Source organism: Molothrus aeneus, chromosome 33, assembly GCF_037042795.1.
Source record: "Molothrus aeneus isolate 106 chromosome 33, BPBGC_Maene_1.0, whole genome shotgun sequence".
Lineage (NCBI taxonomy): Eukaryota > Metazoa > Chordata > Aves > Passeriformes > Icteridae > Molothrus > Molothrus aeneus.
Window position 1 is genome coordinate 776,277 of NC_089678.1, and position 27,988 is coordinate 804,264.

Below are 27,988 nucleotides of genomic sequence, written 5' to 3' on the forward strand. Positions count from 1 at the left end.
TGGCACTGAAACAAAGCCTTTGGGGTTTAGCAAAAGGAATTTTGCTTTTTATTATAACTTTCCTTTGAATACAGTGTCATTTGTGCTTCTGATCTCTGACCAGACATCTTTTGAAAAAAACCCCAGAACCTCAGAGTCCTCATGTAAACCCCTGGCCTACAGTAACTGCAGCTCAATGATGGGATGGAGAAGGCAGGTTGGATAGCATTTTACTTAAAAAAGTATTTCCACAGGAAATGATTTGATATATGTTTTTAACTAAATTAGTTCATTCGCCAACTGGTTACAAAGGCTACATTGAATTAAAACTCTCCACACAGGTACTTCCTTCCTATTGCACTTGTAGAGTAGGTTCAAGTCCATCACAGAAAGGTTCTTGCAGCCCAAATGGATGGATGAGTTTGTGATCATAAATGCGTGTAAGACATCTGTAGCAACGGGATAAAAATTAATCCTGCAAAAGCTGAGATATACTGAAATGAGACCAATATCTTCAAACCAAGAGCCATTTCCTAGAGTTGTGCACACAGGAACCGGGTCTGTGGGGCCGGCTGGGTGCTGCAGGCATGGATTCTGCACTGGGGAGGCACATAGTCCTTGGGGCCAGCTGCCCTCAGTCCCTGGGTGCTGGCGGAGGCAAGTCTCTGTTGGGAGAAGGAGCATAGTCTCTGGAAGCCTGCGGGGGTAGCCGAGGGCCTGGAGGATAATCCCGGGGGCCAGGAGGGCCGAGGGGGCGGAAGGGAGGGTGCCCACATGTGTAGCCTCTGGGATCAGGGGGAGGCGGGAGTGGGCCAGGAGGCAAACGTGAACTAGGTAAGAAATCTCTTCCAGCTGGAGGTGGCAAGGGAGGACCACAACCTAGAAGGAAAGGAAATGATGGAGTTAAATGAAATCTTGCTTTAACCTAAACAGAGAAACTCCTGATTAGTTCCTAGTTTGTCATTTTCTGGAGCAGCTCTGGAGTGGATCACTGTTGCATGCAGGACTTCAAAGCCCATAAATTATTCTAGGGACTTTTGGCTGCTGGTTTCCATTTCAGAGTAAACAAGGAAAAATACCTTGGCATTAAGTAGCCTTGAGAAAGCCCACCCAATCCAAGCTTACTGAGCCAGCTAAAGCCCATGAAGCATGAGGAAGCCATGTGCTTAGGAAAAGCAGCTCTGGGTCCTGCAGTCAGGCTCCAGGAAGTGAAGTGTCAGCACAGGGCACTGCAGCCATACCTGGGGGCCCAGGGAGAGGCCGAGGCCCAAAGTGCCCCCGCAGAGGAGGAGGCGGTGGTCCGTAGCGAATGGGTGGCGGTGGCGGAGGCCCCATCACTGGGGAGCTCATCAGAGGTGTCCCAGGGAAAGGAGAGGGGCCTTTGGCACCAGCATTACCCTGGGCAAGATGAGGTTACACTTCAGTGAGTTACTGCAGCAGACAAGCACTGACACTGCTGAACAACCCAACCATTTACCCAGAGGCAAACAGGTACAAGGGGGAGAGGAAAGAAAGAAAAATTACCCCAACACACTCCAAACCACATTAACCAGGCAGAAAACAGGGACAGCTACTGCACCATCATCATCCCTTCTCCCAGAACACTGCTGGCACTACCCAAGAGTGAGCGATTTATAGAGACAAGTTTGTTAAGATGAAGATGTACCAAAGAAAAGTTCAAGCACTGTTGAGGTTGTCCAAGGGTGGACAACCCTTTGGTAAAGGACCTGGAACTTTGAATGATATATGGAATTGTGCTTAAACACCACAAGTAAGTCAGCTATAGGATTATTGTTGTAGTCACTCCAAAGAGTTTGCCCACAGTCCTTAAGAAACATCTTATTGCCTCAATCCCACAAAAACCAGAGAGCAACTACTCATCATTAGAGAAGCCCTTTGAGACAGAGGGACAAGCCCTTGGTTAGTTCCATAGAGCAGCTGTTATTCAGCAGTTCAGAACACCGAGTCTGTTACTCCTCTCCATCAAGGCAGCATCACCACCTCCTGCCTTGGAATACTCACTGCAACTAGTTCCATGGAGGAAGGTGAATCTGTAGTTACACTGAGGATTTCAGACTCTTTGGGAGAGGGTTGCTTTTGGGGGTTTTTTGAACAGCAAAAAGGGTAGTGACAGGATACAGACAAGAAAGAACATGATACAGTTAAAGAAGCAGGAGGAAGTACAGTGAATCACATATTAAAAAGGTTTCCTGATGGCTGAGGTGTTCTCAACTCACCACTCCATCAATTGCTGTGGAAGGGGAAGAGGTTCTTGGCTCACTGCTAATTACGGATGCCACAGCAGGCCCAATATCTAAAAAGAGAGCCATGAGTAAGTGTCCTACATTGCCTTTTTGAAGGGAAAGAGTAATGAATAAGTTGCAGTTGGTTGCAGACCCCACAACTTACCAGGAACAGACATCCTTCCAGGCAGCTCTGGAGGCCTTCGTGGGGCAGAGGGGCCATCCACCATTGTACCTTAACAGAAACAAGAACCCAGAGACCCTAAGTAACACAAGCCTGAGCTATTTCTTATTAATAAAACCCTACCACCAACCACTCATTAGTGTATTAATAAAGCAGTTATCAATATCAACATTCCTAGAACCAATATCTGACCTTAGTGTTCCTGGGTTTGTAGCCTAAGAGGTAATTGTCAAAAAAGGGGAGTTTCGCTGCTTACCAAATTCACCCCTCACACCTTCCCTTCGAGGAGCAGAGAGGGGCCGGGCAGGGACATCAATCATCTGTGTAGGGGATGGATTTCCTCCACTCACAGGTGATGGGCCAGAAGAGCCATCTCTGCTTAATGGCCCTGTGCCAAAGAAATAAAACCACTTGATTTACTTTTCTACAATTTAGCACAGCCCTATGTTTTTATGATGTACTGACTCCAAGACCAAAGGTTTTGGGAGAAACAGCAGCATTTACCTCGTCGTGGTGGGATCTGGTGGTCAGGTCTGCCTGGAGTTGGCTTTACAATGACTGGTCTTTGAAGCATGATGATTTTTTGGTTTACCTCTATTAATCTGATTTTGGAAAATAAAGGTCTCATTATTATTCAAACAACACATATGAGTTGAATCTATTATAATGTAACAAGACAAACTGCAGTATAAAATGTTATAGCTTTCACCAAGAAATGTTATTTTAGCCATCAAAACAGTTTAACAGTAGTTAAAATTAGTAACTTAAAAATGCACTGCACATTCTGAGCTTCCCCCTAAGGCAACTCCCAGCATGTTCAAAGAGCAATAGAGTGGGTCTGTTCTGTACTTACTTCTGTCTCAGGTTGGCTGCTTCTCTTTTCTCTTCAGCCAGAGCTCTCTCAGCAGAGCGGGCAATGAGCTGGTAGGGAAAATTTTGTCAACTACATTAATGGCACCAATGTGACATCAAATATAAACTGTTGGCATCAGAAAAGGACAAACATTCTTACCCAGTTGTCATGTGCCTTTTTCTCATGAGCAGCAATCTGAGAAGGAAAGAAGCCATTCAGTTTTTATCCAACTACCAGTATTTTCAATAACTCACCACAGAGCACTGGAATGATGCAGAAAAAGATGGCACAACAACCAGCAAGCAAGAAGTTTACCTGGTTTTTGTAAGATCGCTCTGTTTTTTGCAATTCTTCTTCCATATCTTGGATCCTTTGCCTGTACAAAAGGAAAAAGAGGGGAAGGAAAGATGTTGGAATAAATTTTCCTCAGTAGCTGAAATAAATGGAAAATCATAATCTTCAGAAATTCAAGTTACTTGTAAACTTTCACTTCCTCAATGGCCAGCACGGCTTTTTCATCTGCAGCACACAATTTCTGCTCCTTCTCCTGACGCTCATACTCTTCCTGGGTTAGTTTTCTGCATAGGGAAAAAAATGCACCATACAGTCCAGCATTCTCCATCTATTACAACTCAAAATCCTGCCAACAACAAGTAATATCAAAATCTACAATAATGTGTGAAATCACAGAGACAAAAAAGAGATTTTTTTAGAAAGAGAGACAGAAATCCTGTCTTTTGAAACCAACAGACAAACCCTTTGTGTATAAAACCTTAAAATTACAGAGTTGACTAGAAAGATTTGTCAGCTTCTGAAGATCTGTCAGAATCTATCAACTCCAGACAGTTCACCCCTTCAGATCCTGCAGTTTTCCTAGCAATGCCACAGACTGCAATCCAGATTTACAAAGGAACAAATAAGGAAATCCACTGGACTGACACCAACCATAGGAAATGAAGAAATGGATGTGTGGTGAGAAGGGGCAAATTTAGGGCCCAGGTGACAAACACATTCAATAGTTATTAACCATGTGGGAAGCTTTTCCCGAGTATTCTCCATACCAATTCACTGCACAACCAATTTCCAAAGTCTTTTTATAACCTCATGGTTCATAATTTTTTGATTTTTGATATTTTTCTGGAAGTATTTAAGAAGTCTATAGTGTGTTCCTAACTTACAAGAGCTACCCCACAAAGCTGGAAACATTTAACTAATATCAAGTTAATTATTGCTAATAGCCAGTTCAACATAATCCATTTCCTTGGCTAAAAGTCAAAGCAGTTTTGCAGAAAAAAAATAAATTGCAAGATTGCAAGAAGTTCTTCATTCTAATAAAGAAGTACTAACAGGCAGTGTAACAGTCTCCTGTATGTTTTGGAAAGAACAGAAATTCTTCACAGAAGTCAAGATGAAGTTTTCCCTGAAAGATGGGTTACCCTCCACCTCTCCATTCTAAGTTTATTACACATAGATCCATGGAAGTTACAAGGTCAGGCAGTTTCACTACAGCCTCATTCCCACCCTGTGCTTCCCCCAGCCCACACACTTAAACCATAGGAACTTCAACTGCTTCTCCATCATAATTTCAGTTTTTCTACAGAATTTAGCTGAGAATGTCCCTGAATCCTATTTTCAAAATTTCCCCACAAAACTGAGATGGTATTACAGACATTTCAGTAAGTAAACAAATTAATGAGAAATGAACACATACAGAACAGATCCTTACCACTGGCAATTCATTCCTCTCAACTGCCATCACCAATTCAGCCTTCATTTAGCCCTTTGAGAATGCAAGAAGCTCACAAGGCTGAAATACTGAAGTTTCTACATTATGAGAATTAGACTCACTGAATCTTAACGGCCCCTATGTTCCCCTTGACACTTCTGGATGATGTAACAGAGGAACCGCAGAATTTGCTTGGCCACCCACCCACCCTCTCCAGAAGTTTAAAAGTAGAAGGCAATATGTTGTATGCATACTGACAGTCTTTTTAGAATCTCTGGAATGGTGGCAAAAAGAAAGGATGCCAGCTTCAGCTGTATTAAAAGAGTTGCTATCACTCATTCCAACCACAACTTCCAAGTTCTCTGAGCCTTCTGAGCAAACAGCATTTGGGCAGTGCCCAAGATACAACAGACAGAGTAAGGAAAGGCTTACTTCTGGAGTGCCATCTCCTTCTGCTGGTACAGTTCACCAAGTATCTCCACTTTCTGCCGAAGAGTTTTGCATTCATTTTCCAGTTGAGTTTTGGCTGTATGCAGTGAAGAGGAATCGTGTTCCAATGTTTTTATCTTCTCTGTTGGAGAAGCAGTTGCAGTGAGAACTATGATGGCCACTTACATGCTCTGGTTTTTTTTAAGCCACCAACAGCACTTCATCCTAAGCGGTTATTTTGCTAGACCTACCTTCCAGCTCATGCCTTGCTGTTACTTCATCATTCAGTTTGGACTGCAGAAGATTTCTGTCCTCTTCAACTATGGATAACATTGTTTTGACCTGAAAACAGGAATAGAGAATTTATGATCATAAGAATAGCAGTAATGTGACTGCAATAATTAGATACTTGTGCAACATACCCTGGAGACATCCATCATCTGCTTAATCTGAGTCCTCATCTTCTCACTCTCAGTTTCTAGAAGAGGAAAAGATCTTTGTTTTCCCTGTTTTTTAATCATGAACAAGTCTGTGGACAACTGTTAAAAGTAATACTCACTACACTTCAATCCCTACATCCTCATATGGTCAAAAGAAAACCCAAAAATCAAGAAGTGGGAATTTCCAACCCACATACACTTTAAGTAGAAAAAAGGACCAAAATAAAAAACAATACCAAAAAAGGATTTCAATACTAGAGATGCAGCAAATACGTGTGCAACATCACAAATAACAAACTGCCTCAATAGCTTTGAAAACATCTATTTTGGTCTTTCAGATTTAAAAAATGTGATTACTTAAATTAGTTATTTATCTGGAGGCAAGCAGAAAGCTCATTAAGAATTTATCTCAAAAATAAATGTACCAGAACCACAAAACTGAGACTCTCAGCTTTAGGAATGCTCTTAATTACCAACCTTTATACAGAGTCTTTACAACTGTGTCACTACACTCATGGATTACCTAAAAGGTAATTTAAAAGCAATTATTGACCTTGTAGCCAGTTCCTCCCTTCAGTGAGCGATATTTTTGTGTTTGACGATTCAAGCTGGCAGCTCTATATGCATGGATCCCTCTTGTTCCCTCCCTAATATGCCATGAGCACAGCACCACATGATCCTCAGGTGGGATAAACGTACCTGGCAACTCTCCATTGGCCAGATCATCTTCTGGGCTCCACTCATGCCCTCTGTCATCCTTCTTGGCCTCTGAATCCATGTCCAACTGCTTCAGCTGCATAATGCAATTGGTTAAAACCTAGTAAAGAAATCAAAGGTTCAATTGTCCTGCATTTTGTGAAGTCTGACAGAGTATTTTATGATGCATAATATGGAAAGCAAGCTGATTATAGAGAACCTACTTCAATTTCATTTTCTTTGTAGGCAAGTGTCTCTTCTATGTCCTTCTGAGATTTCTGATACAGTTGAATCTGCTCATGGAGCTCAGAATGCCTCTCACTCCAACCTTCAGCTTCTTTTAGCAGCTGTATGAAGCACCAAGGCAAGATGATTATTTGCTGTATTTTTAGTGCATGGTGTATGCAATTAAAGTCTACTTTACTACCAGCTCTGATGATAACTGATCACCATGGGTTTACCCTTTATCACAGATAAAGGGTAAACTTCAATTATCAGGCTCATTGCTGATCCACTGGCAGAACTGGATGCTGGGAATCTTTCTGCAGTTTATTATTAGGTAGCTTTAGAAATTTGACATTTTCTCAGCTAACATCCCAACATCAAACTGCTCACACACCTCAAAATATGAGGAAATTAATTGCCGTCCAGAGGTAATCACAACACCTTCCTTAAAAAGCCACATACTTCCCATATGAAGAAAGAAAACAGATATTTACAATCATTTGGAAAAGAACTGTCCTGACATTCCAGGGCTAAAACTCCTCCCCATTACCTTTACTTTCTGAAATACTTTCTTGTCGCAGACATCTTTTATGAAAAATCCTTTCCTTAGGATTTTTCCTCCTGAGAAGCTGAGAGGCCTCAGGGACAAAACGTAAACAATCGTTATCTGCTGCTGTGGAATGCAACAGGTGGATCTGTGATTGGCTCATGTTGGATGTTTGTAATTAATGGCCAATCACGGCCCAGATGGCTCAGAGCTCAGACAGAGAGCCGAGCCACAAACCTTTGTTATCATTCTTTGCTATTCTATTCTTAGCTAGCCTTCTGATGATATCCTTTCTTCTATTCTTTTAGTATAGTTTTAATGTAATATATATCATAAAATAATAAATCAAGCCTTCTGAAACATGGAGTCAGATCCTCATCTCTTCCCTCATCCTGGGACCCCTGTGAACACAGTCACACTTTCTGGCAATTCTTCACCGTTACCTCCTTGAGCCTGGATCCCAAGTGGCAATATTTCCATCATGCCTTGATAACCACCTCAGCACAGACTTTCTGTGACTTTGCTGACAAAAACTGCATCAGGGGAACTGGCAAAGCCTTCATACCAGAGATGTGGCTCAGCTGCACAAACAGCGTGTGCAAGCAGGCACAAAGCATTTGAATTTTATCATGGCAACAGAAAACATGGAATTCTGCCATGTTAAGAAAACAGAGATCTGCTGAGGCTACACTCAAAAAACTAGGAATAAAAGCCAGATATTTTGTTTGAAAGACAAGATTGCCTGGCCCAGGCATAACTTACCTGCTCCTTGCTCTTTTTCAGTCTAGCATTCTCTTCCTGCACATGATGAAGCTCAGATTTCACCTTTTCTTCACTAAGTTTAGCTTCATTAAGGGCTATCTGCACCTACACACAAAACAAAAAGGAAAAGAAGACAAAGTCAAACTATAGTGGAGCAACAGCTACAAAAAACCTGGTTAAATGGAAAAGAAAAAGGTACATATGCACAAACAACCTGCAATCTGCCAAGCCAGCATTTTCTATTCCATAGGTAAGAATTTTCCTGGTACAAAAACTTGTGACTCTTGAGGGGGTGTAAATAATTCTTTACCTCTGAAAGCTCTGCAGAATGCATAGTGATAGCTTCCTGAAGCTTCTCCAAGGACTTCTGGGTTTCAGAGAGCTAAGAAAAAGATGAGCAGTGATTTACTGTTATCCTGGCACAAACCTCAGCCTGAGTAATGATTTAACCTATGTCTTTTGGAAGCATAAAAGCAAAGTCAAAACAGGAACAAACTTCCATTTCAAGCATCCATTTGCTAGCAGCAACATAGCACTACCTTATTGACAAGGTAAGGAATAGAAACACTCAGCAAATTCAAATGAACTTCTTCCCCTAACTCTGCCTGTCTGTGGCCAAGAAGTTTCCTGTGCAGTCCACAACGAGAGGAACTGCTATCATTAGCAGCAACCTTTGACCAAAACAAGACCAAAGGGCTTGTTGATACAGGAAATCGGGCTTTAAAATGAAGAAAGAGAAAATATCTCTGGACAACAAGAAAGAGAGACAGTTCAGAGATCTTCACACTTACTGTAGAACTAAATGCTGCTCTGAGTACAAGAAAATTTCTCTTCCCAAATCGAAGCCTTCAGCTTATATTGCCAAGGAACTTCCTGGCCAGCTAGGAAGTATTAGACTAGCCCATGACTTGAATGAATCTGTTTGTATGTGAAAGCACATAACCACACAAGTCCATCAAGATCTTAAAAAAAACCCCACCAAACCCCAAAAAACCCCAAACAAAATAAATCAACAGATTAATCCTTTGATCTTGGGATAAACCTAAAATTTCATTTAATCTCTCTTTTTGTAGGTGGGTCACCTTGTTTGTTCTTCCTCTATCTAACCCATCAGGTCATGACCGGCTTTTAGGGCGTGTCAAGCTAATGACAACGTAAGACACAAGTGTAATTGTTCTAACCTTTTTCTGCTTCTTCTCATTCTTTTTTCTCTCTGTTTCAAGCATGGTGTGCAGATTTTTCACTTTGTTATCTAGCTGCTGATTTGCTTCTTCCAATTCTTTTACAGTGTCCTTAAAAAAAAAAAAGTGTAAAAGACCCACCTAAAGCAAACTATTTTTATTTGTATTGCTGCTTTCAGTACAGAGACAGTTAACTTTCTCTTACCTTAAGCCCTGCAGTTTCATCTGAGAGAATGTCTTTTTGTTCTTGGGTCACTTTCACAGATTCCTTCGCTTCCTTTATCTAAACACAAACAACCACACACAACTGAGGAAATTGTCAACATAATATAAGATGTTGCATTGACTGTGTAATTAAAGCAATAATAGAAAATTAAGAAACAAAGGACAACTTAGAGCAATACCTTTTGATCATATTCTGACAGCTTTTCTAAGATTTCTGTTTTTTCTTGCAGAAGGTTTTTAATCTTTTCAGCAAGTTGTTCTTCAGTCACTAGGAAGAAAAAGAAAGCTTAAAGTAACTATACTTCATACCCTGGGGAAAAAAACCCAGCTATCATTACTACCACTTCAAGGAATGTTTTCAAGTAATAACTAAAGAATAAATCAGGAGAGTATTAACTCCTTGGCAGTCAGCCCTTTCTGCATCTCCAGCTTTCACTTCAAGTTAGAATTTAAAACAAGACAGTAAAGCTAACACAAAGCACAAAGTTCCTGCATCCACTTCACAGAGGCTGCTCCCAGAACCCAGAGCAAAGTGAGGTGCTGGCTACACAGACCTGAGGTGTGTTGACAGTGAAGATCTCAGAGCAGTCTCAGACAGGGAGATCCAACACCTTCCCTAACAACCACCTTTCTGCTCTATTGAAGCTGAATGTTTCATCAGCAACAGTAAGAGGATGAAAGCTCTGAAAGATCTACTAGGAACAGAACAGAGACAACTGGGAGACAGCACCAGTAGGTCTTAAGGAGCTGCTCTGCTTAGACCTCAAAAGGGCTGTGACCAAGCAGCAGCCTTCAGGCATGCATTAGCTTTTCACCCTAAACAAGCCACCAACCAACTCTTAGGATTAAATGAAAATCATTAACATACTTCAATTATTTTATTGCAAGTTATTTAAAAAACACCCGGTTGTTGTTGTTTTTCAAGTCCTAAGCCACCTTGACCTGGATCTGACTGCCTCAAGCACCATTTGCTTCACAGCAATCTCTGCAGCACAACAAGGAGTACTGGTTGTTCCAACTGCATCCCACAGAGTTCAATGGCAACTGCTACTCCTCCTTTCCCTCCCACATGAGGGCTCCTAGGACAGTGAATTCCAGGCCTTTCCCACTCTGGGAAAAGAGAGACAGCAAGTGGCTGCCAAGGTTCAAGATAGCTCTCAGTAGTTTAAGGGAAGCAGCAATCCCTGCATTAGCTTGGCCTCCCAATTTTACTACTGTCATTAAGAGAGCATAATACATTTTTATCCTTGGGACTCCAAATGTAAGTTAGGAGTTTAAAACCATTTTTGCTATGTTTTGTTTGTTTGGAGTTTTTGCTATGTTTGGAGTTTAAAAGCATTATGCTATGTTTTAAAGCATTTTTGTCACTGTTAGCATTCCTCTATTTTGGATAAAGATGTTAATAACAATGTGGCCTGTATCACGCTTGAAGAATATCTACTGGTTCTGATCTTTAGTAGTTTCTATACAGCATCAAAGAGAAGAGTATTTGGGTGGTGGAATTAAATCCATGTTCCTTGATTTTTTAGGGAAGGCTGCTAAGTAATTTCTGCACCACCGATACCAATATTCTTCCTGCACTACAGAAATCACCTCAGAGATCTAAGATGGGCTTTTTTCAGCTCATTAATTCTACGCTGTATTGAAGGAAACTGCAGTATAACCACAATGAAACTAGAGAGAAATGACTGGTAAGTAAAATGTGAGGGAGGAAGAGACAGACTTTCTATGAAGACAACTCTTCCAATTTGCATTTTTTATTCAATTATGAATTCCAACAATCACCCTACTTTGAATTTTTTTTTTTCTATTCAGTACACTTAATTTTATAAACCTGAAGCCAGAGAAAAACTCATGTAAAAAGTGATGTGCTGGCCACAGGAATGCCTGCATATTCAGATCTACATTTAAGAGTGTCTCTTTGCAACTGCACAACAGCCAGTTTCAGGCTCCCCTCAATCCAAAAAACAAAAGGAACCAGCTCCTACTTTCTGAGCAAACAGCAAGCAAAGGCAGACCCAGTTCTGGTCAGAAAGTCAAAACAAATTCTGCCCCATGAACCAGTCGTTCACATTTATGTTGAGCAAAGTGGAGATTTTCCTTGACCTTTATTTTACAGGTGCAAATTGCATTGTTTCTCCTGATCAAAGCACTATAAAAGGCAAAATTTAAACCCTCAGATTCAACTAAGTATCATTTACTGGCCAAGTTTACAGTGTAACCTTGGACTGAGCATTCTCCTTGAAAGGGAGTGAAGATGGATACCGGGTCCTCTGAAACAGTATAAATATTCAAAACTAATGCCCAAGCATCAACTACGCTGAAGAAACTTACCTTGATATATTCTACTCTTTACCTACAGAAGAGAACAAACAAAAAGATTAGCCATAAAAAGTGATAAGTGAAAAATGTTATTAATATTCCCTATGGAAAAAAGTGACCACTTCCATGCAGGTTAAAGCAGCATATGGAAAACACATCTATCACTGCCAATGAGTGTTGAGTAACACTACAAACGAGCTTAAGCTGCTTTCTAATAAAAGCTCCCAGGCTAAAGCCCTGCTCAGAGCCTTAGTAAAGGTCTGTTTACTCACTCACTAAAGGGACACCAGTAACTGCCCACCGATAATTTGCGCAGAAAATGAAGCCATTTTGTATTAAGCCATTTTGCATCAAACCACAAACTGGCAAGCGGGAAAAAAAAACCCTTGCAAACACACACAAAAAAAAAAAAACCTTGAATCCCAGTTGTGTACCCTCTAAAGCACGTGACAGGTGCTTGTTTTGAAATTAACCTCCATAAGAGATGACTTTCAGAAGATTTTGTACACTGTTCTATTAACACTGGTTTTTGCATTTGAAACTGACCCAGTGTACTCAATACCAAAACTAAGCAAGGGAAAAAAAAACTATCGTTACAGAAAAGATGCAGTTTTAGTTTATTTGTGTCAGGCAAATATGAAGCATTCCACAGATTTCTAGAGCATATCATGACTAAACTGTACAGCTGTAAAATAAATTTGCCTATTTGATTCTCATCTCTCAGCTCCCAAGGAAAAGCACTGCTATAGTTGAGAATTGGTGATAGACTTTTTGTTGCACAGAAAATTATCCATGTAGGAATGAGGACAAATGGAAGAGGCTCTCCAATGAGAATTAATATCATGTTTTTAGGTTTCTAAATGCACTACCTGCAAGCAGCTGGACAACATGAAGTGGGGAGGATTAACTATTTGTTTTGGATATAGCCAACAACACATTTATGCACCTTCTCATTTCAAAGATATGCTGACCCCTTCCACAGCATTCTTTATTTACATCATACTCCTCTATGTTGCTTTTGAAATTACGTCTTACTAAGCAATCTTCAATTACCAGCTTATAGAAAATGCTTCTTAGTACTGCAACTTACTTTAGCTATTCAGCCCAGCATTTAGCTCCCATCAATGCTCTAAACAGAAAAAGTAAAACACAAAAGACTACATACTGCTTTGACTTCAGTAATGCTGAAACAGTTTAACCATACAAAGGACCATTCAGATGGTGAAACATCAGCGGGCTTGCAAGCATGAAGTATACTCACTGAAAGGCAGGTTCTCCAGAAAAATATAGCAAGTGTGACAATTCCCACTAAGGCAGTTATAATAACGGGTTCCCATGGAAGTCCATGGAAATCAGGCCCAGGACGCATTTCCTCAGGCAGCGTGGCGACCAACTGCAAACCAACAGCAGTGACAGCTATGAGTGCGTTTTCATTAAATAGGGGGGTAAAACAAGCAGTCTGACAGGTGCTTTTGTTCCCCTCATAAAACCAGAGAACTATCTGAAGGTTTCTTGCCATTTCTCTGCAAACTGAAAATTAAGAAAACCTCAGAGCAGCCTAGTGCTCATATTTCAGTGCAAAACTCTCAAGTACCAGGACACCTGATAGTGACAGTCTGCTGGCAAAAAAGAGCTGCACCAAAATAAGTACACACTGATGTGCAAATTTGCGTTAGATAGTACTGGTAGTTATTTGACCTGTTTCCAAATAAAGCTATATGGATGGAAAACTATAGAAAAAAAACCCAAACAGTTTTACATCTGGATGTCTGTACCAATGCAGTGCAAATAGCTCAGATCTTCTCCCAGCTGCTGCCCCTGTCAGAGTGTCATATGCCGTGAGTCTCCTCCTCTATCTGGAGGTCAGAGAGCACCTGGGGAAGGTGCAAATGCTCGGTACAGGTTAAGGGGCTCACAGTGACATGGCATGGCGCTCAGGGAACAAACTGTGCGAGCCACACGTAAGCCGCTGCCTTCTCCCTTCCTTTCCTCCTACTTACCCTCTCTCTCCCTACCTTCTCCACAGCCGGCAGAGGGGGGAACAGAAAGGAGAACGCACACCTGCCCCTGCAGAGTCCGGCCGGGGGGCGAGCTCTCCCCGCCATCCGGGGAGGCTGGCAGCGATCCCTGACGCCAGCGGCCGCCTCCTCTCCCGCGGGATTGCCCCACATTACGGGCTGGGGGCGCGGAATGCCAGCCGCCCTCACGGCGCGGTACGCCGGGGTGACCGCCTCAGGGACCCGCCCCCAGGTGTGTCACCGCCCGGGTCGGGCCGCCGAAACACCTCCGCCGCGCCCGCCGCCGTTTCCCTGCCCTCACCTGCAACAGCCTCCGCCGCCCCGAGGGCTCCTCCACCGGCCACCCGCTGCCGCCCGCGGGATCCATGGCGGCCCGGGAGCACCAGGCACACGTCAGCCCTCCCTCCCTCAGGCCCCACCCCTCGCGGCTTCCCCGCCTTCGCCTGCGTCACAAGGCGCGCGCCGCCGCCACTCACCCGCCGCAGCAGCTCCCGCGCCTCGCCCAGGGTCCCCCGCCAGGCGGCGCCCGCATCGGCACCTGCAGGGTGAAAGGGGAGCGGCGTCACCTCACGGGCCGCACGGGAGCCTCCTCGGCCACCGCGCTGGAGGACGGCCCCCGGTGCGCCGGAGCACTGGGGAAAGAGGCAGCGAGCCCTTGGGAAGTGCGCTGATATTCCACCGGCCGCGTTAGGAGGGGTGCCGCAGGACAGGACACGTCTGTGCGGTGACACGGTGCCCAGCCTGCCCCAGGCAGAGCACAACACCCAGCTCCTCCAGCCGTGAATCAGAGCAGCAGACACTCTTAAATTCCTAACCGCGAATCCTTCCGATTAGTTCCCAGCAGTGTTCACAGAACCACAGAATATTCTAAGTTAGAAGGGACCCACAAAGGACTGTCAAGTCCAACTCCTGGCCCTGCACAGGACATCCCCAAGAATGACACCACGTCAAACACTCCTGAACTCTGTCAGTACTCTGTAAGTATGGCAAAAGCTTTAAACCATCTCCAGGTCTGCCCTGGCCTGAATACTGCCCTCTCCTCTTGCTCCTTCTGCCACACGTCTGGGCCAGCAGATTCCACAGCCACCTGCCCAGCTTGTTGTCACACCACGGAACAGCAGTTGTGACCAGCCATTCTACCATTGTCCACCTTGTTACTTCCCAACACTTCTACCAGCCCTCCTAAGAATTCCTGCCAAGCAGCATTTAACTACATTTAAGGAAAAAATGGAAAATGGTCTAAAATACAGCTGAACATCTGACTGCTTAACCAATAGGTTATCCACTAGCCATTTAAAATTCCTTAATTTTCTTGGCATTCAACCTAGAGCTTCCTTCAGATCTTAGAAGCTGCTCAAAAGCACTTGGCCCTGGAGATGATACAGCACCTCAGCAATGTACAAAAGCTAAAGAAGATGTGCCTGGATTTTTCCTAAATGCTCAGTGGAGAGAGAATTATTAAGCATAATCAGAAGTGAAGGCAGAACAGCAAACTGAGAGTAGCACTGAGAATACAGTCAAAGATTGTTTCATACCAAAACAGATCCAGGAAAGATGACAGTAACAGGATCCCTCCTTGGCATAATGATGAGACAGCACTCTAGCTCCAGAGGGGTAAGGCCTCAGCCAGAGGGAGCCAAACATTTCTCCTACTCTAACACACAGAGTAATTATTGAGCTGCCTGAGGGGGAAGCTACACACCACCTTTCCTGGAAAGTAATATGGCCCAGAGACATGGGCTAAAAAAGAGGGCACACTATTTTGTGGGCTGTCCTGTCTATAGAAAGTGACCTTTAGGCTGTCAATCTCTGCAAAAGAGGATGAAACCTGGGCTGATGGTGTGCCTCCAGGGATTTCTGCTCTTTCTCCACTACCATCCTGAGACACAGTCCACAAGCCAGTCATACTGAGACACAGTCCAAAGAGCTCTAACTCTGACACTCACAAGAGCACTTTCCTTTTTCCTGCATTGCAAATCATAGTAGAAAACTGCTGTGCTAAATCTGTACAGTAATTGTACATAATATTGTACAGCAATACAGTACTGCCACTAGAGGGACTGTCACCAATCAGGGAAAGCCATGAGGATTACAGCAACATAAAATGAAAGTACCAATGAAAACTCCTGCTATTTGCCTAAAAATCCTTTAAACCATGCATGTCTTCAAGAGCAAAAGAACAAAATAAGCCAATCCCAAATGGTTACCTTCAGCAATGTGTTCGCTGGCACTCTCTCCTGAATCAACTGACCCAAAGGAAGTATCTTCCAGGAGTGATCCTCTTTCACTATCATACCCTTCTTCAGCTTCTCCATTATCTGAGAAGTTGGCCTCTTCATGCTCAGGTGGAACACTGACAGCCCTCTCCTCCTCCTCCTCAATAGGCTGCTCTGGCCTCTTATCTTCAATGAGCTGCTGAGTAGGAAATTCCTGATTGCCCTCATCAATGGTATTTGGGTTTCTGGTGGAAACACTATCATATTCAGCCTCTTTTGCACCATCTGTGACAGACAAGGAGATATGAATTAAGCACTGAGATAATGTGTATTACTTACTCACAGCTACCTTCAGTGAAATGCTGCATGTAACCAAGCTTTCTTGACACTTTTTAAATATTTCAGCTTGTATATTGCTTCCAGTATATTCTCAATCAACTTTCAGTAACATCTAATTAAATGTCTGTATGAAATTCATGCAAGATATCAACCACTGATCTTGCAGTGAAACACTGCAAGGTGAAATATTTGCATCATTCGTAACCTTATCAAAAATCGCATACTTAACATGTATTACTGTAAGAGGAGCCTGACTAAAAGTGTATCTTAACCTCTTGCACACTAATAGAAAACCCAGTAAGTTTGCAAAAGACCCTACCTCTGGTTCTTGCCCAATCAAAAGATGTTTGTTTGTTATTGCTACTTATGCACTCTTTTATGAATGTGGGCAAAAATATGATTATAAGGACATACAAGACTTTAGGTGCCTGGATTTAATACCTGAACTTTGCATTAATCTCCAGATCTCTCACAATCAGGTGATAATTAGTTCAGGGGAAAAAAAGCCCTCCAGAAAATTCTGCAGATTAGTATATGTGAATCCCTGTTTCTTAAGGAGGTACAGACTTGTCCTGAATGGCTCCTTATGACCATATCCATGCATGGATCTCACTTATCTTACACAGAACTCAGTCCATAAGAACAAGTAGGCTGAACTCAATACCTTCCCTTAGGATTTGTCCCTGAGCCACTCTCATCACAATGCTAAAAATATGCATTAAAAATAAGCAAAATCCCAGGTTATTGCACAAGACCTCTTTAGATTCTACTCACTCACCCTCTTCTTAAAGTTTCTCTGTGTTAGTGTTGCTTGAGACAGGGTTTTACTTCCATTTCATCTATTTATTAACTGGTTTAACATCCTACCTTCAATGTGCAGCTGGTCATCTTCCTGTTCTGGAGGAGAAGCAAGTGCAACACTCTCACCAGCAGATGAATATTTACTTCTTAATGAATATATTAACTCTTGAATATCATCCATCAGTGCACTCTCCTCATCATACAAATCCATCTCCTTCACCACCTCCTCCTTATTTTCTGCTACCCTGGAATCCAGAACTTTTCCTACAACATCCATAATGCTCGATTCTGAAAACTCCAGTATCTCATCCAGAGCTTTCTCTATATCTTCATTATTCTGGCTCGACTTCCGAGCAAGCTCCATCTCCACTTTCATGTCGTGGAACATGGCTTCAACCCTTACCACGTGTTGGAGCCCAAGGTACTTCTGTAGGCGCATCACGCGCTTTTCATCCAGGAACTCTCTCATTATTGAGAGCCGCTTCACAGACTCACTGAAGTCTGTTACCATGTCACTGGTGGCTTCTGAGCTGTCTGCAGGGCTGGGGACAGATGCAGATTGCTGGTGGTCATTTCTTGTTTGCCCTAAATTTTGCACCTCCTTTGAGTCTTTCTGTGAAATGCCCTCTGGGAGATGATCTGTCCTTTGGTCAAGGTCATTGCTCTCTTCTGTGTGAGGAGATTGGAAATTATGTTCGTCCACAGCTGATAGTTCCTCAGGTTCAGAAGACTCCTCATCAGCTTCCGTGACATGTTGCATCTCATCCAATTTAGCATCTTTTCTTACTGATATGTCAACTTCTTTGTTCCAAATCCCACTTGCATTTTGCATGCTGATTGTTTTATCCTCCTTAGGGAATGAGTTTGTTTCTTCTCCTGTTTTGTAAGTAGGATTTGGGGTTCCTGAAACAGCTTCACTGAGTCTTTCTAATTCAGGATTTGTATTTTCACCACCTAGTGTATTACCCTGGGCATTTGCAGCCCTTGCTTGTGACAACTTTGCACTTGCTGCATTCTCATCTTCCAGTAGCTCATCATCCACTTGTTTCAGGTCAGGGTCATCTTCAGCATGTGGCTCTTCAGATTGCAATTCTGCTCTTTGTGTTGTTTCGTTAGCCAAATCTTTGCCAAGATTTCTGTCTGATCCTGCACCCTCAGGATGAGCAGTTCCTTGACGAGTAAGATTATCTGTATTAGTGTTCTCTGTGGCGCTTTTTGATTTTTCTTCAGGGGAACTTTTCTCAGTGCTTTCTTTAAACACTGGCATCTTGCCAGGATTTCTTGAAAGTTTTTCATTCACATCTGTCTCTGAATACTCAGTCTCATTTTCCCATGGCCTAGGTTGCTCAACAGCTCCACTATAGCTTGGGTCTCCTTCCTCTGCAGGGGTTTCTTTCAGCTTTCTCTTTTTTATTTCCAGTTCTTTGTTAGAAGAGGAAGGATTTTTACTTTCATGATCAATTTTCCCTATTTGTTTTAAATCTTCTTCATGTTTGAGAAGTTGTTTTTCCACAACAGGCATTTCATGCTCCACTTTCTGTCTCAAGAGGTCAGTATCCCCTAGGTCATCTTGAGATAGATTTTTTACTTCTTCCACTGGTCTGGCTGAAACATCAACTGGAGGCTTGTTCTCAGCTTCTCCCTTCTCCATTGTTTTCTCCCATGGTCTTTTGTACTTTAAATCACTTTCCAAGGACTCCTCCGAGGTATTGTCCTCAAACTGTTTCTCACTTTTCTCTATTGAAGCAAGTGGAACTCTTTCAGGACTTTTATTGATATCATCGTCAAATGGTTCTGAAGCATCTTCCTTGTTTTTAAGAAATGATTTGGACTCCAGAGCACTGCCTGGACTAGGCAAAGCGTGAGGATCAGGCACAGCTATACCTTTCAGTGCTGCAGAATGTGACTCTGTTCCATCAGTGAGCTGCTCTTCCAACTGTTCAGTTTTGTTGGCCTTTTCTTTTGAACCCAGATCACCCGTACCCACAGGTTCCTTTCCAAGGAGTTGTTTGGAGAGATCCTCAGGCTGAGTTGTTGCTGGTGCTTCTCTTTTACTAATTAGCACCACCTCCTCCTGTTTCTCTTCTGTTTGTTTAGATTCAGATCTGTCTACACTTACACTGCCACCCGAGTTCCTGCTCTCACTGAAGGCATCCTTAAGAATTAATGCGTCTGAATCACATTCCTCCCCATTGTCTCCTTGGTTATTTAGCTTTGTAGCACCCTTTGCATCTTCATCGGGTTTGTGATATTGTGACTCCACGTCATTATTTCCATCATCTTCTAAATCCACAGGGGATGTAATTTCATCCTCTGCCATAAAAGACAGCACAGGGATTTCTGCAGACTGATCTGCAAACTCTGGCTCCTTCTCTTCATTGTGAGGATTAATGCTCAAATCTTCATTTAAATCATCTTCCAGTGATGTTACAAGGTGAGTCACTTCATCATCTGATACAATAGCATCAGCAGTTGAACCAAATTTTGTTTTTAAGTTCACAGAGAGCTCTTTGTTTAAAAGGGTATAGGCATTGACTTCATTCTCTTGGTCAAGTTGGCTGGTTTCACCCTGAGGAATACTAGTGTTTTTTGTATTTTCACTTTCTAGCCCTTTTAATTTTCCATGTAGCATTCCTTTCAAGTGCTCATGTGCAATTTGATCTCCCTGAGAGTTTTCTTTGTGACTACTGACACTGGAGTCTTCCCCAGTATTTTCAGTTCCTTCTGTATGAGAATTGTCAACTTTGTCTGTCAAAACAAGGTTTTCCTTTTCTTCTTCATCGCTTTGCTCAAGATTGTCTGTCTCCAAAGCACCAAGGGACTTTCCTCTATCAGTCTGTTCAGCCTCCTTATCCTTCTTCTCAATTCCTTCAGCTGGTTTTGTCTCTGGATCATTCGATTCAGTTTCCCCTTCATTTGCTATTGTCTCTTGCAATGACTTCAGAAGTTCATCCACATTATAATTATCAAAGTCATCCCTTCCTCCATCAAAGCAAACAAAGTCTGTTTCCTGAAATGAAAAACAACATGCAGTCAAAAAATATAATTTTATTTATAGCAGTAATGAGACCAAAAACATTTACCTACTTAAAGAGAGATGCAGCAGCAAAGTAAATTATGTTAATCACATAAAATTAACCCCTTGACTCCTTAACCAAAGCTCTAATTGAAATCAGTGGAGGTTTTGCCCAAGGACTCATAAAAAAACCTAAATAAAGAGGTTTTGCAGGAACAAAGTGTAAGGCAGCAATGGAGGTGGCAGTTTTACACTACACTCATCACCATATGCACTGAATGAAGAACAAGTCTATTGCTGAATGCCAGTGAACAGAAGAACACAAATGTTGCTAAGCTTGTGTGTCACAACCTCTGTTAACTGGTGTCCCCTTAAAGGACCAAGTCCTCCAAGCAGGAGCTCCCTGTCTGTCACACAGTTTCTGAAAAATAAATAGAAGCAGTGTGAGACACAATTTCATAGAACCATAGAATGGCCTTGGGTTGAAAAGGGTTTAAAGGTCATCAAGGTCCAACCCCCTGCCATGGGCAGGGACATCTTCCACTAGACCAGGTAGCTCAGAGCCCCATCCATCCTGCCCGTGAACACTTCCAGGGATGGGGCATCCACGACTTCTCTGGGCAAATTCTTTCAGTACCTCCAAAGAATTTCTTCCTAATGTCTAATCTAAACCTGCTCTCTTTCAGTTTGAAGCCATTCCCCCTTATAGTACTGTCACTACATGCTCTTATAAGAAGTCCCTCTCCATCTTTCTTATAGGCTCCCTTCAGGTACTGGAAGGCTGCAATTAGGTCTCTTTGGAGCCTTCTCTTTTCCAGGCTAAACAATCCCGTATCTCTCAGCCTTTCCTCATAGGAAAGGTGCTCCATCCTTCAAATCACCTTGGTGGCCTCCTCTGGACTCATTCCAAGACGCTGATGTCCTTCCTGTGCTGGGGACCCCAGAGCCAGATGCAACACTGCAGGTGGGGTCTTACCAGAGCAGAGCAGAGGGGCAGAATACCCTCCCTTGCCCTGCTACCTTGGATGCAGGATTCACTCGGCTTTCTGTGCTGCAAGCACGCCTAAAGCTACAGCCTCAAAAAGGCTTTACTGACACAACTCTAGAGTTGCTGCTATTAGTGCATGAAGGCCAGTCATGTGAAAGGGTTGCAGGACCAATTCCAGAATCAAAGGGCTGAGTGTACCCAGTTTTGTTTGCTTCTGACAGTATTTTAAACTTGGAAAGTTTGGGAAAAGGAGCCATTTTGATTACACACCAGAAGGCCTATGCACAAGCCAGCTATCAGGATGCATAGAGTTCAATCCAAACAGATTTCTTTAGAAGAAAACCGTAACATTTGAGAAAAGAAAGGTCAATGCCCACATTTTGGGTTGATGCTTTCACACCCATCCACATACAGAGCTGCACAAACATTCTACCCCCCATACATACATGTGCACCTCTGCAAGTATGTAGCTGCTTACTAACAAAAAGTACTAAAAATCACTAGTATTCCAAATTTCTTTCTTGGGAATTTTACTGAATGCCGAGGTAAGAAACAGTAAAACCCCAACTGAAGAAAAAAAACCAAAACAAGTAAGACTTACATCTGTTGGTAATTCTAGCTCCTCATTGGAATAGTTATGATTTATTTCAAGTAAATCTTTTGGAAAATATCCAAAATCACTTCCAACCTGCAAAAGAACAAACATGAATGAAAAACAGTAAAGAAGGTTTAGAAATGACATGACTATGTAAAAAACTGCAGACACCACTAGCAAATATGTTGAACTGACTCTCAAGTATTCTAAATGAAGTTTAACGCAGTGAATAAAAGAAGACCAGTGATGCTTGGTTTATGCCAGAGTTTTCACTGAGGTTTTACATTTCACAACAGCCTTGTGAAGCTAGTTTAAGTTTCACTGTTCATGTTTTAAAGCCTGACTTATAACAAATTATTAGGAGAGCTGGGAATAAATCCCAGGCCTTCTGACTCAATTGCTTTAACTGCTATTGTGCAGGCACCAGAGGCACCACACACACCTCAAGGATTTTCTCAAGTAGCAAGCAGAAGAGGATCTTTGACGAATAAGATTTACATCCACGCACAATGTTATAGCCCAAAATACGCTCACCTTGTAACTTATGGAAAAAAATTCTTAAAGCAGATTGTAGGGAAATGCAAAATTGCATCATTATAAAATGCACAATTAATCATTTAAAAACCTGTGTGGAAAATATACCCCCCCCTCCTCTGTGAATGCATTGTTTCTCTTCAGTGCCTGACACAAGCAAAAAAATCAGTCACAGAATGGTGATTTTCAATGTGCTAAGGCAAGGCAAACAGTGGAAGACAAGAATCTTTTTTATCACTCACCAGATATGATCTACACAGAGTAATGCTCACACTTAAGAGTTCTGAGAATGGCTGTCAGGAAGCCAATATTAATAGCATGCAATCACTACACTGATTAGATAATTGAGGTAATTAGAGTCTGGTGGAAACATCTAGAAAGGTACAAAGTTCCTAGACAACCAAAATATCTGGGAAAAAAAAAGTGGTATTAAAAAAAAAGAAAAAAAAAGAAGAAATTAGTATCTAGTAAATAATATGTCCTAATAATTTTTGGAGGTGTTTGTTTTGATATGCAAAACAAAGTACAAACTGATACATTACAGGACTTCCTTTTTAAACTACTTCTCATTCAGATCTTACCTTGCATAGTTGATACCTCTGAAGTTAGTTACACATGTATTAAGAAACCCCACACTGTTCCCTCCCCACCTTTTGTAAACACATATTGCTCTCTTACTGAAAACAGATCATGTATGCATGATTATTACTGGGAATTATGTTTACTATTGGGAGTTACCAATGGGAATGGGAAATTCATTTAGACAAGTAACATCAAAAGCTTGTCTTTGAGTTGTACTCTAGAGTTTAATTGTAAATTGGCTTATTTCTCTCTCTAAACTTCAACTCTAGTTTTTAATTATCTTACTGAAAACAAAAGTTAAGAGCTTCAAAGCCACCTTACAGACTAATATCTGTAACAACCATTATAATCAGGGATCACAATTTGAAACTCCTTTATTGCAATCCAAGCTGCTGACCATTCACATCCTCTGTAGTGACCCAGTTTGCCACTTCTGTGGTTTATAAGCCACATGGGATCTGCCTGCCCAAAATTTCATCTGCTTCTCTCCTTACAAGTCCTCTCTTGTGAGGGGAAAAAAAATGCCTCATTGTGCAAATAAAACAAACATTCATTCTCTACAGACACGACAGAGGAAAGGCACTATCAATGCCGAGTGTATAAGGGAGAAATAACCACTCTCTTCCCAACTAAAAAGTTGTGCATGGACAAAACACGTGGCTGTGTGTACAGCATCTGCCCCCCCGGTGCCCACATGTCACAGGCAGCTGCTGCAGATTCACTAACCAAGAAGCGACACTCTCACATTATCTATCAGAAAACAGACAGCTGGGGAAGATGATGTTCAAATCTTTTTAATTTTAAAGCCCACATCTCTAAAGCACAGGTAACTAAAACTTCAGAACACAGGGCAAAGAAGAGCTGGTTTGCACCTGCTGAGCATTGGCAGTGGTAAGAAAACACAGTATTGCCCTGACCCTCTGAGTTCTCCAGAAATATTGTCTTCCTGTTTTACTTAATTTTATCCATCCTGTCTTCTTTTCTACTAACCTATATACAAGGTTTGAAAACAAACAAACAAAACCAAAACCAAAAACAACACAAAGAAGCCACAATCTGCAGTTAAGTCCATTCCTTGTAATATGAGGCCAGAAATGTTTTTTTCAACCTTGAATCAAAAGTATTAAGTTCATCCCTTTGCCGTAAGATAAAATAACAACCTTAAAGTGTCTTTGACAAAATGTTCTGTGAAAAAGCAGCAGGTTTTACTTTGAATGATCTGAAGTACTTCTGGAGTTTTGGACCCTGCTAAAGTGAGGTCAAAATACAGGAAAAATGCACAGGAGTCTATACAACAACTTGGTGGTGTAAGCAACACAACATTGATACTGAAGAGGAGACTGATTTACAGCAGAACACTGTGCAGAGAACAAGAGCACCTGATATGCTCTATCTTTTGGCTTTGGGGGGAAAAAATCAAGCATTTTCTTGCAACTGATGTATTAATGAAATTCATAACATAAAATGACTATTAAATAATGGTCATAGAGTATTTTCCAAGCATTCGGCTTTGCTTTACTATTGAGGTTTAGAGAGCTCTGCTAAAAACTACAGGCCATATAATGCACAGTATATTTATTACAGCTGAGTTCCAGAATTTCTTCACATGTAAAATATCCAGTGAACACAGTGTGTGCTCTGTAAGCAATTTAGTATTCAAGACTGGCATCACAAAATAAAGGAGCTATTTTGTCAAAATACAATATGTTTGCTGGCACGAGGAAAAAAAAAAATCAACAATGGCTCGGAAAGGGTGGAGTGAATTAGAAAAGCAAAGGCAAATAAAGCCTAGTCCCAACTGCTATAGATTTTTCAGCCTTGGTGAAAGGCTCCTTTTCTTATCAGTTCATCTCCCTTCAGGTCAGAAATACTATTGTATTTCTCATGGCTCCTTCAAATTGATTTTGGAATTAGAATCTGTATTTACAACTTGTTTGAAATAAGCCCCAGGTTGCATTAGTTGAAGCTTCTCATACACATATTCCCCCGACCTCTGCTCACAACTGACAATCAGAACTCCAGTTAGCCCTTGATTTCATAGCTTCTACTCCGCGCTAATAAATCCTCTCCCAAAAAAACTTTGGGGAATGGAAAAAGGCAGCATGGTACATGGATGGGATCAAATAATGCACACAAAGCCCACATGAAGTCATGCAATGAGATCCCAAAAGGGCCATGGCAGAAGGAGTATGCCTTCCATGGCATTGGAATTCTTTTGATGGCAGACCTCACTAGGTGGCCTGGTTTTAATTAGCAAGCAGCAGCTTCCCCCTGGCTCCAAGACTTCACACAGCAGGCATGGCTGGCCTGCATAAATCAAGCTGCCCAGCCAAACCTGGCATGAGAAATCAGGCTGCCCAGCCAAATCTGACACAGGAAATCAGGCTGCCCAGCCAAATCTGACACAGAAAGTCACGACACAGGAGAGACCCCAGTGCTATACGTGAGTCAGGGGCAGCTGTGCCAGTGCCCTACTCAAAATGGAAAGGCAGGCACCTCTGACCCTGCTGCAGTGCTTCCATGCTGGTTGTTGCAGTGTTATGATTAATGCAGCAGCAGTCAATCCAAGAGGGATAAAAGAAATAAAGGTTATAGCCACCAACCAAAAGGAATCAGTCTGGCAGCACTGCCCTAAAAGGAGCACGGAAAATCGTGTAACACAGTTGAAAAATGACAACAAATAAAATGGAGCTTGGCAATTCTTTCCAACCTGCCAACTGCAGCTTTTACTTTAAACTCAAAGCAAACATCCTTTTAACTTGGAGACACACCTAACTGTTGCATGAGCTGCCTATCAGTGAATAATTAAACTGAATATTAACTCAGCAATTACCTTAACCTGTTGTCTGATCTTGCAGCCCACATTATGCCTTGTTAGAGGATGCAAAATTAGCCCCATGCTGCTACTCTGCATCTCAAGAACTGGCAGCCCTGGAAACCTGTACCAACTAATTACCCAGATTATTTATGGTACAGTACATGTCAGAAGGGAATTACCAGCATGATAGAATTATTAACTCTTTTTTAACCATGCGCTTCAGTTTTTCTGTTCACTTCTGCATTGTTTTAATTGGATTCAGCTCCCACTGAGAGCTTGGCCGTCCACGCCCAGCCTGAAATGGTTACAGATACATCCTGATTTTCACTAAACCACTGGCCCCACAGTCAACACCCAGGCGTGGTTTCAAGCACCCGAGACCACTGTCAAAATTGTTTATCCTTTGTAGAAAACTAGACTAAGAAAAGAGGTTGAAGTAAACAATTTAGACACTAAAAAGGATGTAGGGGAAACATGAGGAGGAAGCAACATTGACTAGGTCTAAGCAACTTCTGGATTGCCAACACTTTCAATGGGAGCCCAGAGAAACTGCTCTTCCTCCATGATATCTCAGTTCTGCCTCTGCCAGGCAAATAAGGTGCTTATGAAAGTCGAGAGGAGCTTTCTATGAAGTAACTGCAAGTATGGGGATGTTCCTTCCCCATTAGCAGAAGCCTCTCAGATTGTCCAAGGATGATGACTCAGGCAAGGCCACTACTCTGCAAGCTACAGCAGAGCTAAGAGAGACAGACTTTTTAGAAATCAAATTTACCCTAATCCTTTCTAGTTTTACTACTTATTTTTCCTCCAACTCTGCATGCAGCATAGATAAAAAGGGGAAGAAGTCAGAAGAATATTAGGATGAGAAGCACTATTAAATCATGCACATGCAGTGATCTTTAGCAGGATTACAGAGTGCAGGATGAGACCACGTCATGGGAAAACACAAGCACAGGCTTAAGCCTCCCTAAATGGGAAGGGAGGCTTAGCTTCCAGGTGGCCCTGTAGCCACCACCACTGACAGTGATGCAATAGGAGGTTTTCAACACAAAGGCAGTTTTCTAACAGTTTTTAGACACATTAGAGTTGCCCATTTTTCACAGCACTCAGGTTTGATCAAACCTCATCCTATTTCCCACCGGCCTCATGACAAAGCAGCATTCTCTGTGTTACTTAGCCATGTTCAAAACTCCAAGCATTCTCTTACAAGGCAAAACGAATGAAAACAGATTACCAAGAAGAGCAAACAGAAGAAATGCTCTACAGTACTTACGCTTCCAGCCCAAAGCTCAGTGGATTCTCCTATTAGTTTATAATATACATACACTGCTTCTCCCTTCTTAAAATTTACAAAGCGACAATCCGGACCTTTAAAATCCCGCATGGCCTTCCCTCGGCACATTAACACTGTCCAAAGAAAACAAAGAGAAGAGTATGACTTTAAAAATAATTTACATGAAAAGTGTCTTTGCTAACTGGCAGTAAACAAGACCTCACATGCATCACTTTGCTATTTTCTAGATTGGGTCAAGAGATAAGAAAGTAAATTGAAAGTATAACTAATAAATTAATAAATTAATAAAAATATAACTAAATTGAAAATACAACTAAGAAATTTTTAGCTATAACTAACACAAACAAGCCAAGTTATAACTAAAAAAAAAGGAAAAAAAAAGGCAAGCTATAGCTAAAAAAGTAAAGCAAGCATTCTAGTCAAGACAAGGGTTTGACAAAGCACGGGAGAACTACACGTCAGGGGTGAGCTATGAAGCTCATTATTGATGTTAAATCAGAAAGACGACATCTGTGTCCCAGCGAACCGGTCCTGAAATTATCCCAGAGAACACCCAGACAGCGGGTTTATCACGAGAGGGCTCTGCAGGCGGGGGAGAAAACCACACAGGGAGCAGCGGGGATCTGAAAACTTGGCCGAGTAGAGAGGGACGGCGCGCGTGGGCGTCGCGTTCCCGTTTCCCCGATTCCCCCCAGTTTCTGTGCCAGAGCCGGCGGAAGGAAGGAGCTTCGGGAAGAGCCTCCGGGAGGCATCTTCCCCCACAACTCCCTCGCCGGGGCCGTGCCCGCCGCCCCCACTCACTGCTGCACTCGAGGTCGGCGCAGCGCTTGCGCTCGGCGAAGCGGCGGCCCAGGTCGGGCGCGGTGGCGGCGGCGCAGCGCGGGCTCGGAGGCGGCGGCGGCGGCAGCAGCAGCAGCAGCAGCAGGGCGAGCAGCAGCCGGGGCTCCGGCAGCGCGGCTGCAGCCATGTCGGCGA

General features: G+C 42.4%; 1 protein-coding gene across 1 annotated transcript; it reads right to left on the bottom strand.

The window, feature by feature from the left end:
• Window positions 1-18: 18 nt before the first annotated feature.
• On the bottom strand, window positions 19-27,980 carry MIA3 (MIA SH3 domain ER export factor 3). The gene is made up of 28 exons (XM_066568487.1): window positions 27,815-27,980; window positions 26,993-27,126; window positions 21,792-21,878; window positions 17,253-20,196; window positions 16,038-16,331; window positions 14,307-14,368; window positions 13,074-13,205; window positions 11,825-11,846; window positions 9,670-9,758; window positions 9,471-9,548; window positions 9,266-9,376; window positions 8,395-8,466; window positions 8,085-8,189; window positions 6,775-6,897; window positions 6,554-6,671; window positions 5,837-5,892; window positions 5,666-5,756; window positions 5,418-5,556; window positions 3,736-3,837; window positions 3,575-3,635; window positions 3,419-3,454; window positions 3,260-3,327; window positions 2,911-3,008; window positions 2,663-2,794; window positions 2,389-2,457; window positions 2,217-2,293; window positions 1,221-1,377; window positions 19-858 (listed from the first exon to the last, which is right to left on the bottom strand). Exons 1-28 carry the CDS (start codon window positions 27,978-27,980, stop codon window positions 614-616), a joined length of 5,868 nt encoding a protein of 1,955 aa, XP_066424584.1. The 3' UTR covers window positions 19-613.
• Between the last annotated feature and the right edge of the window lie 8 nt (window positions 27,981-27,988).